This window comes from Athene noctua, chromosome 1 (assembly GCF_965140245.1).
Source record: "Athene noctua chromosome 1, bAthNoc1.hap1.1, whole genome shotgun sequence".
NCBI lineage: Eukaryota > Metazoa > Chordata > Aves > Strigiformes > Strigidae > Athene > Athene noctua.
In genome coordinates, this window is record NC_134037.1 from 117,472,060 (window position 1) to 117,482,444 (window position 10,385).

The window sequence follows — 10,385 nt, forward strand, 5'->3', positions numbered from 1 at the left end:
GTATGCACCAGGCCTGAGCACACAGTTGCTGTGCAGCTGTAGGTGTGTAAAGCCTAGGGAGATCAGAGGCCCCCTTGGTTTTGTAAATCCAACAAAGCATCATTGTGTTGTATTGCTGAACTTGGTTTTACTACAGGGATTTCTGCCCCTGATTGCTGCCAATTGCCTGCAATTATTTTGCGTATCTAGGCAGAGATCTGAGCTCCACTGTCTTGATGCTCCTCAGGTGTCTGCTAGGAGCCAGCACAGCCCAGGCAAGGCAGATGAAGGTGGGGGATGGCAGGGGGTAGTGGGAAATGGTGTGTGGCAGGTCACGCAGCTGTAAGCTTATGAGACCCTGCAAGCTGCCTAATCCTCCCTACCCTAGTTGCTGTCCTAGAGCATCATCTGTTCTGCATCAGAGCCCAAAGAAATAGGCTGGTACACTTCCTGCTGCTGACCACCCCTGTATCTTTGCTATAGGTTTCTACTTCACAGGGGATGGTGCTTACAGGAACAAGAAAGGCTATTACCAGATAACGGGGCGGATGGATGATGTCATTAACATCAGCGGACACAGACTGGGGACAGCAGAGATAGAAGATGCAATGGTAAGTTCCAAGCAGGTTTCCAATGGTAAGTTCCAAGCAGTTCCAAGATTGACAGGGCATATCTTTGGGGCAGGGTGGCCCTGTCAAAGAAGTTTCATGAATTTAAACAAGCGCAGGATCTCTTGCCTTCAAACCCCTGCCCCTGCATACACACAACTTGATGCATAATGAATAGCAAATATGCAAAAGGAAACAGACCCCTTTTTAAGGAGACAAAAAATCTCCTTAAAGGATCTCCTTAAAAATCAAAGACAAGTGAGAGAGGAGTCACACTGTGGGCAGTCCCTGCAGTTGAACTGTCAGAGCTGTGTTTCCTCTCAGTGACATTGTGCTGTTGCAGTTGATATTTTGGATGCCAGTTGAGTCTCCATAAGGAATTGTCTCTCCTGTTTGTTCCTTCCCTTGTGCTAACACCTAAGCCCTCCTTCAAATCTGTCATTCGTGATTGTCCAAATGAGCTGAGTATGCCTGAGAATTCAGCAGTGTTTAATATGAAGCAACCTTGATTCGTGTCAGCTGCAAAGCTAGCCTGTCATTTTGAGAGAAAATAATATTAGCTCAGGGAATTAAAACCAAAAAGTCCTCAGAGCATTTATCTTCAAAGCTTCACCTGAACATTTATTTCTATAACTGGGCCTTGCCTGAAAATGGCACTTAAATGTAATATTTGATAAACCTGAGCCGTGTTTGCACGGCACACAGGAGCCTACTTTCTCCTCTGTGAGTACTCCTTTTGTCTGTGTGGATTTCTGATTGTAGATATAGGATCCAGTTCCTCTTCCACTCTATGTATGTGTATGCATGTGTATATGCAAATATATTTATATGCTTAGATTGCTCTGTGATGTTTTCTTTCATATTTTTATCTAATTTAAGATAGTACAATCCAGTCTTTGGTGTGGGATTCAGATATGTGATTTTGTCTGTACACCCAAACTGTCATCTTTCTGCAGAAGAATGTTAAATCAAACTCTGAAGTGTGACAGAATAAACCACAGTTGTGTAGCATAACAATAAAAATATGCATTTGGAAAAACAACCCTTCCCCTCTTCTGGGAAAATGAAGAAGCCTGATTCTTTCTGCCTTCTGATCCGCTTTGGGCACTTATAAATGCCAGTCAAATGTGGACTGTGATGTTGGCAGCTTCTCTTTTGTTCTGCTGGCAACAGTTCCCTGTGGCACAGAGCAATGCAGGACTGATTTTGTTTGTGATTTGGTCACGGCCAGTCACCACTGGGGACCATAGCCATGTACACACAAGAGTACAGACAAAGAAAGAGAAAGCAGGTTTCCTGCTGGTGCAAATTCATCTTGGTGTGCAGTGGGCTTAGCAGTGTATGTAAGAGTACTTACTTGTGTGTTTAAAAGCAGGGCCAATTCAGTTTGTAAATGCTACTCTTAGAGACATGGCCATGGCCACCAGCTGAGCATGCGGTAGGAAGGTGGCATCCAGCTTTCCTGTTGCACTTTCAGCAGGATCTACCAAGGGGAGTGTGAGATATGGCAAAGTGGTTTGTTCCTAGAGCAGCTGGCACAAATGCTGCAGGGCTTGAAGCAGTTGTTAGGCTCTGTGTGTTTTTGTTTCATTTTTTGTGAAGGCTGATCACCCCGAGGTGCCTGAGACAGCTGTGATTGGGTATCCGCACAAGATCAAAGGAGAAGGTATGTGAAAAGCAGTGTCCCGACATGACACCTGCATACACTTTTGTTAATTTCTAACCTGGGCTGCATGTTAGGAGGTGCTGAGGGAATGGGAGGGCAGGTATCCTTACATTGACTGGCGAAGCCCCAGGAGGCAAAGACAGCCATGAAAATAACTGTGTGTTCTTAAGATGCATGCAGATATTATTCCCTCAACTGTTTTCTGTGTGGTAGAGCTTCCTTTAAAAGGACTGTGCTCAGACATGTCCTTTGAACGGAATTGGAATAGCTAATTTGCGTTGGTCAGGTTTTAATCCCAATGACACTTTAGTAATTTATGTTGAGTTGTCACTGTCACTGAGATTAGTCTGGTCCATAGATGTCAAGATAAGGCTGGGCCATTATTTGAAGGCTGGAGTCTGACTCCCTTTTGTGAACAGGATCAATGGTTTTCTTGGCAGTCCCTAGATTGCGCATAAGAATGATTTGAAACCTGCTTTGGCATTTCAATGAGCATCCCAGGTCTTGCCAGCCAGGATCTAATATGAGTTATGTGGCTTCTGCACATTTGTCTTCCAGGTGCCTTTGCTTTCATCGTACTAAAGGAGCAGACAGCTCATGTAGACCGTGTCAAAGAAGAGCTCAAAACCATAGTGGCTTCCAAGATAGCAAAATATGCTGTGCCTGACCACATTCTGGTAAGTGGGAAACTGTAACTGGTACCAGGAGTGGGAATGATCATACTGAGCAAGTGTCACCTTTCTGTCTGTAGTGCTGACTGTTGTTCCTTTCTGGCAGGACAAAGAAGCAGGAAAACAGAACTAGCTGGAGGGATCCCTAGGTCAGGGAGGGAAGGTGCAGTGGTCTGCATGCGCTCCTCATCCATGCCTGAGGATCAGCAGTGACCCAGAGGGTGGCTGGGATATTATAGCTGCTCCAGCCTGCAGAACAGCTTCTTGGTGGGACTGTTACAGGAGCATGTTTTAGAGCCACCTTGAGGCTGCTTCATTTGGACCAAGTGCCGAACAACCCTCTAAATAGGATGCACAGAGAGTGTTAAGAGCACCATGCTTGGTGAGAGCTCTGGCAGAGGTGAATCCTAGGCCACCCTGTGCCTCAAGATGTGCTTGATGTCCCTGTCACCATGCAGCAGCATTACTGCTCCATACAGCTCTGGCCCTCAGCTAACCCCTTGCTGAAGCAATGTAGCACTGCTGTCTGTGATCCTGTGCAATGGATCAGATAAAACCCCACCAAACTGTAGAGAAATGCCACAACCTTCAGTGTCACTGAGAGGCAGAGTGACACTTTCCACTGCTCAGCTATTTTGTTTTGATAGTTAGCATCAACCCCACATTTCAAAGCACTGGCTGTTTCTGTTGCATAACTGACAGCCATTCAGCCTGACCCTGGGAGCACTGATGAACTCCAGGCTCTGTTTCAAGCCTCCTTGCTTTTCAGTAGCTCCCTTTGTGTCTTTGGGGAGAGTGCACAAAGCTGCCCCTTAGCTGCCCCCCAAGACCCACCTGCATCCATGCCACACTCTGCTTGGAGGCAGAGACCAGACCACTTCTTTGAGAGGCTTCTGCTTTAGCTGCATGCTTGGAAGTTGGACACCAAGCCACAGGTTACAGAATACAAAAGGAGCAGGGAGCAAGGGTGGCTCATTCAACTTGGAACAGCCCAGGACATCCTCAGTGGATTAGAGCAGCTTCCAAAACTTGCAGGTTTGCAAAGAAACACCCTGTTTCCCTGTGTTTGGGGGTAGTCCTGCAGAGACTGTCCGACAACTGTTTCCTTGCATGCTTTGGAGTTTTGTAACCTACTGGCCTGATCATGTAGCAAAATATGAGACCTGCTAGTGTCTCTGTTCAGGGCCTGAGAACTCTTTACCAGGCTCAAGTTTATGCTAAAGCCTTTGAATTTGCTGCTAAGTCCTTTGCAGGAAGCATAGCCAAGACATTTAACATTCTTCTTTCTGATTATGAAGGAAGGTGTGTAGGCTGACAGATATGATCAGGCAAAGAGAAACATCAGCAGATAGCAGTTATCCCTTGAATAGGAGATCCTGTAGCTGCCTTGCAGTATTGTGTGCTTTATATTCGTGCCCTGTAAAGGGGATTATGTCTGTTCTGGTAATGTGTTGAGATCTGTGTCATCATCAGTGCCTAAGTTTTTGAGTGTAACTAGCTTTCTAGTTCAATAATTAACAGCTTATTCAGGACCTGATTCTCCAAAGAGCTGTGTGTCCTGCAGCACCCAGCCTGGACATATAAAACAATGAGTAAATGAGGAACAAAATCCACTTAAATAAGATTAAAATTTATAGCACAAGGCACCGATGCTAGTGATGCTCCTTCCCTTAGACATAAACTAGTGTACTCTGTGGTCTAATATTTTCCAGGAGCCTCAAAGAAGCTGTGGCCATGAGATGGTGTGCCACACTTAGGACCGTTAAGCCAAATTTCCTTGTGGTTTCCAGCAGGGTCCAGGTTCCATTATAGGTGTGTCTTTCCCTTCTCTGCAGGTGGTGAAACGTCTTCCTAAAACTCGATCAGGGAAGATCATGAGAAGGCTGCTGAGGAAAGTAGTCACTGAACAATCAAGTAACATGGGAGATGTCACCACACTTGATGATCCAAGTGTTGTCAAGGAGATACTGGATGCTTACCAGAAGTACAAGGAGAAAAGTTCCTTATAACAGGCAGCTCTGGAATCTCTCTACTCTGTAAATGTGGGAAGTCTCAGATAACCAGGCAGACAACATAATTCTCTCTTGGTGTTTTTTTAAAGACTGTGTTCCTTTCTAGGGAGACAAGATTTTCCACTGAACAATGTATTTTGAGATGCCCAGAGCTAGGAGCAATCTGCAGTTTTGCAGTCAGTGAGCTCCCTTTCATTGCTTTTAGGGCTGTTGTAGAGCAGCTGTTGGTGGTTTTCATTAGCTATGATGAAACTTAATACTAGCTGAAGCAAGATTCAATTATTAATGTTTCTTATTTTAATGTTACTGTACAGGGAAATGTTTTTATACAATACTTTTGCTGGTTTAAAAGAAGCCCTGGAATGTACTTCAATTTTTTCTTTGGTTTGGATATCTGAGTATTTCACTGCAACTGCGGCGCCTTTTCAGCAATGCTGGGTAGAATACCCAGTAGATGTTTCACATATGTTATTAGGGAAATGAGAAAGATATGGCTAGTCTGGTAATTCTTCTGTTTACCCAGTTGTTCTAATACATCCTTTGGCTTGCCTCATAAGGATTTGTTCCTACCACTGTATGTCCTAGGACTTGCCAGAGATGGTGAGCCTGTGTCCCTTCATGTCCCACCTAGGCAACCCAGTGCTGGCACTTCCAGCTGCAAAACTGAGCCACAGAGCCTACTGCTGGACTTCCTATATGTCCTCAGTGCATTGCCAGTTGCGTAAGAGGGGTCTGGTCCCACAGGCTTTTATTCTGCCTGGAGAAACTGAGATCACCAACTAAGCTTTTAACGTAACTGTCCTCTTCCTCACTGATGATGACAACTGGATCAGTGTTGTCCATTGTGGTTCACTTCTGCATATTAGGAGTGGTGGTCTCCAACTGGTAGATTTTTGTTGCCAGTTGGTGATTTATGTAGGTGTCTTGGTTTCTTGAAGTTGCTATGAAAAGGGATGATGTATGCTTGCTGTCTGTCAGAGAAGCATTGGGAAACAAAATCCAGAAGTGCTCAAGAGGTCTGCAGCTGACAGAGATGTGCTGGAGGGTTTGTTATGACTTGCCAGGCTGTGTGACTTCTGACCAAGGAGTGCTTATTTTAGCCCACTCCCAAATGGCCTGTAATCTTGCTTGCACCAATAAAGACAGGCACCCAGTCTGGAGGTAGGTTGTTTCTCCCTTCAGAAGTTATGACTTAACACTTATCGTTTCAAGTTGGGCCCTACCATGTCTGCCCCTTCTGTGTGCTGCTGTGCTGATTTTCCAAAGTGTTAAGTGCAATGTGGGTACTGCAAATTGCACAATCCACAAAGAAGGACGAAGTGCCTCTTAGACGCCTTCTGGAAAGTGACGGTAGCATTCCAGACCAGCAACCTCGGAATAGCAGGGAACGATAGCCTTCTTCTTTCATATGCTTTCAGAATTGCAACTAATATATTCAGTGTTTTACTTCTGGACTTATTTTATCATGAACACATTCTGATTGAAACAGTCCTTGTATTTGGGCTGTTCAGAAGAATTTGCTACTAGGTCTCCTGTCCTCTACTATGACACTGAAGATCATGGAAAAGCCTCTAGGTGCCAAATGCCTTTGAGACTTCTGCCACTGCTAAATTTGTTTTCAGTTGACTGAGGTGTTCAGAGTGGCTGGAGGGGCCACAGAGCCTGCCAGGAAAGCATGGTAGAGGACTCCTCCCCTCTACCTGGGTGCAGAAACTCAAGGCATAAACTAGAGTGGTGTGCACAGTGCTGATCCTGGGAGTGTGTGCCACAAGGGCTCGGGTAGAGCTGCTCCATCTTAACCTGCCTAAGCTGAGTGACTGCTAACCACCATTCTACAGCTGTAGCCGGGGTCACTCCATCAAGCCTTGCAGTCCTGCCTCTGTCTTTCTCAGATGACAGTCTGCTTAGTTTCACAGAGCTATATATTTTGGCCTGTCAAACCCGTGAGTAATTGGCAGAATTGAAAAATTTTGCCCTAGTTTTACAGGCGTGACTTACTGATGAATTTAACTGGAGCAGCACTGCGTTCTCCAGTGGAACTGTGCACTGGAAAGACAATCTGTCCACCTAAATGGAGGCAGGAAAGGCAGGAAGGAAATGGCTAGGTGACCCTGTAGGACTGGGAGAGGAGTGGTGAGTTTTTTGGCTAGCAGAGATTTTGATACCAAATGAGGAAGCAGGCTGCTTGCAGTATGATTTGTTCTCAAATGCTAGCTGCATTTGCTGTTTTGGGTTTTTTTAAAATTTATTTTAAATATCTCTAGGGACTGGGTAGTAGGGAATTAGGGAATATCATGGGAAATGTTGATGAAATGAAATGTCATCTCTACGAAAAATGAAAATTCAGCTCCAGGGAATATCATGCTTTGTTAAAATTTCCATCCTTTCTGACTGCAGTCCATTTTTGCTTAAGGTAAGTAGACATCCTGTGGACTTTGTGGGAAGCTGAAGATGAGAAAATTAGATAGAGTTCACAGGATGCTAGTATTTTAGGAGACAGCCAGTACGTATATCCTTGATTGTCATTGCAAAAAAAACCCCAAACTTCCTTAAGTGATTTTCAGGTGAGAAGGAGCCAGGAGTTAATGCTTTTTACAGGAAAAGTAGACTGCCTTGATTAAACAAATTGTCTCCACACAATCTGAAATACAGTGTGGAGGAAGAAAAATTACTTTTGAACAAGATTACACACTTTCTTTTTAGTCAAGAAAGCATTTCCTCTATTATGGTTATAGAATTTCCTTGTCCTGTTGACCTGAAATTTCCATGCTAAGGTGTAACCCAGTGGTCACAGACACATGGTATAATTCATCTGAAGTGTCTCATGAAGACTAGCTGTGTGAGGAGCAGTGCGCTTTGGTGCATTGAGACATTCATCATACAATTCCTCTGCTCAGGGAAAATGGGAGATAGGGTGTGCTCCCTCACCTGTATCCCTGTTGGTTCTGCTTTCATGGCTTAGGACCACGACTGCCAGGGAGGTTACAGACTAATCAGTCTAGCTGCAGCACCCCAATAAATTCACAGCCATGCCAGCCATGGTGTGGACAGACTGTAATTACAAACAAACCTCATGTGAACTTCTGAAGCCTTACGAGCACCTTTGCTAAAATGACATCACCAGCATGTGCAAGCTTAGAGTGCCACATGCCTGCCATCTGGTACCACAATGGCAACTCTCTTCTTTGTGCATTTCCACAGCTGAGCTGTGGTCCCTGGGATGTCCATTTGCTCAGAGGGCCCCACAGGGTTTTCAAAGAGAGTACGTGGTGCTGTTGTGCTTCCCATGTGGTTTTCTGTACTGGACACAGCTGCTGCTGGGCAGCCTCATCCCCCACCTCATCTGTAAAACTGCACTTCTGCAAGTATACCAGCATTAGCTCTTGGAGCTAAACCCTGTGCTCCATTCATCTAATAGCACCCTGAGGCTGGTAGAAACAACTAGGCAGGCCTTGGAACGGGTACTTCTTAGAAAAAGGAGAATATTGTGCTTCACTGGGTAGGCTACTCATAGAAGGCTTTGCTTCTATGGAAAATGAAATTTTCCAGCCAGAGAAGTCCCCCTTTCTTCTTTTCCCCCGTGATCTCTGCTAACTGCAGCAGTTGCAAGCCTGAGTCAAGCTTTGCATTTTCATTATTCCCTGGATGTCATGAACATCAGCATTGGTGTGTGGTGACAGTGCTTTCTGCTTCACAGGCAGTAGTCTCACCCCACCCGAGGCTTGTGGTTCAGGAAGGGGTTCAGTCTGTAAAACCGGCACTGATGTCCTCAGTTCTTGAAATACTGGGAAGGAAGTAGCTTGCAAAAGACCATGGGCCTCCAATCTTAAGAGCTGATCTTCACTAATCAGTGTAGGAGGTAATGATAAATGGAATACGGTAAGATTGTGGGACAAACAGGGGTAATTGCTTCCTTTAGAAAAGTAGAACTTTTGAATTCTTCTAAACCTTTGTGTGTCCATGACTAAGGTGTGGGTTATTCGCCAGACTGCCTTTGTAGCTTCATTGAGAGATCTAGAGTCAATTCTACCTGTTGCAGCTTTTTACAGAGGGCAAATGTGCTTGCCTTTTTTTTTCTTCCCACTTGCTTTTGCCAGTGAGACTCAATCATGGTGCCTTTTCCCCCACTGGAAACATAGACCATGATTTTTTTTATTTTAGAAAGGGAAATTGTGTCTTCCTAGAGATGAAGTGTGTGTTGTACAGTCTAATCGTAAGCCTTTAATTTCATTCTGTTTTCTTATAATCATGCTTTAAACACATTTATTGTCTTTGACCAAAACCAGTTTCTTCAATGATCTCTGTATTAATATTTTCATTAAAGGAAATATCTTTCTCTGTGTGATAGGCTGGATTTGCATCCTAAGTCTCTGGCCCTCCATCCCCTAAAGGGTTTGGGACTTACTCAGTTCTTTGGACCTGCTTCTGCCTGTCCTGATTATTTTATTCTACCAGCACAGACCAAAGAAAGGCAAAGGAGTTTGAAATCAGGATGAGTCATCTTGTGGTCCAAATTGCTGGTTTGCTTTTTTGCTTTTCTCTAAACAATAACTTACAGGACATGAATTACCCCTAGAAAACTGCCACTTCAGAACAACTCAAAGTTGAAGAACTGTCATTTGCATGTCAGTAAGCTGCACATATTGTGTAAATCCTGAGGTCCCACTGGTCTGCAGTTATTCTCCTGCATGATGCAAACCAAGAACAATTAGTAGGAACAATTAATTACTGTTAATGTGGATGGTTCAGCTACTAATCCTTAATCTCGTCTTGTGCACAAGTAGAAAAAGAGTGAAATCAAGATATATGTGGCAACATGAGGGACAGCATTGTGTGGAAAGTGCGTAGCTGTCCCAGAGCTGAGCAGATGAGAGGTTTGTTCCCAGGTGCCATGGATTGTTTGTTAGTGCCAGGAATACATCCTCTGCAGGGCACCTTGCCCATTACGAAGTGAGGAAGACTGTTTCACCCTCTGTGTACCGCATGGATAATACTGTAGTTGTAATGCAGGGACAGACACTGAACATCCTCATTAGCCACTTCTGTTACCTCCAGCAGCTGCTTCTGGAAAGCTTCCAATGCCACTCTTAGCTCTTGCAACTCTCGGGCAAGTGTGTCTGACAAGTCATGAAAAGGGCTAGACAGAAAGGCAGGTGCACATCTCCTCAGTTTATCTTTCACTACTGCAGCTGCTCTGATCTATTTACTGAGAATTTGTTGCCAAAATGGAGACTCTTCTCCAGCCTAACAGTTATATTCTGGGGCTGTCTCTGTGTCCCGTTCAAGCCACAGAAACTGGTAAGTTTAGGTTTTTAAACTAAACAGAACATGATTCTTCTTCAGCTTGAAAACAGACAATTCCGGACAGGGAATTGTCTTCTGGCTTAGTCTAGACACAGCATCTTGTTCATGCCAGTGAGTCGAGCCCTGCTTTGTCATGGATAGAAGG

The 10,385-nt window shown here is 44.6% G+C and overlaps 1 protein-coding gene across 2 annotated transcripts in view; it reads left to right on the forward strand.

Annotated features, from left to right (window-relative positions):
- The window catches only part of ACSS1 (acyl-CoA synthetase short chain family member 1), a 46,314-nt gene extending 37,036 nt beyond the window's left edge, over positions 1 to 9,278 (forward strand). Inside the window, exons 11-14 of one of the 2 annotated variants that reach the window (XM_074902089.1) lie at positions 463 to 590; positions 2,190 to 2,253; positions 2,812 to 2,934; positions 4,737 to 9,278. In XM_074902089.1, coding sequence (XP_074758190.1) covers positions 463 to 590; positions 2,190 to 2,253; positions 2,812 to 2,934; positions 4,737 to 4,933 — 512 coding nt within the window. In that variant the 3' untranslated portion in view covers positions 4,934 to 9,278. The remainder of the gene's footprint in view (positions 1 to 462; positions 591 to 2,189; positions 2,254 to 2,811; positions 2,935 to 4,736) is intronic. The other variant, XM_074902182.1, reaches the window with a different exon arrangement.
- Positions 9,279 to 10,385: the final 1,107 nt, after the last annotated feature.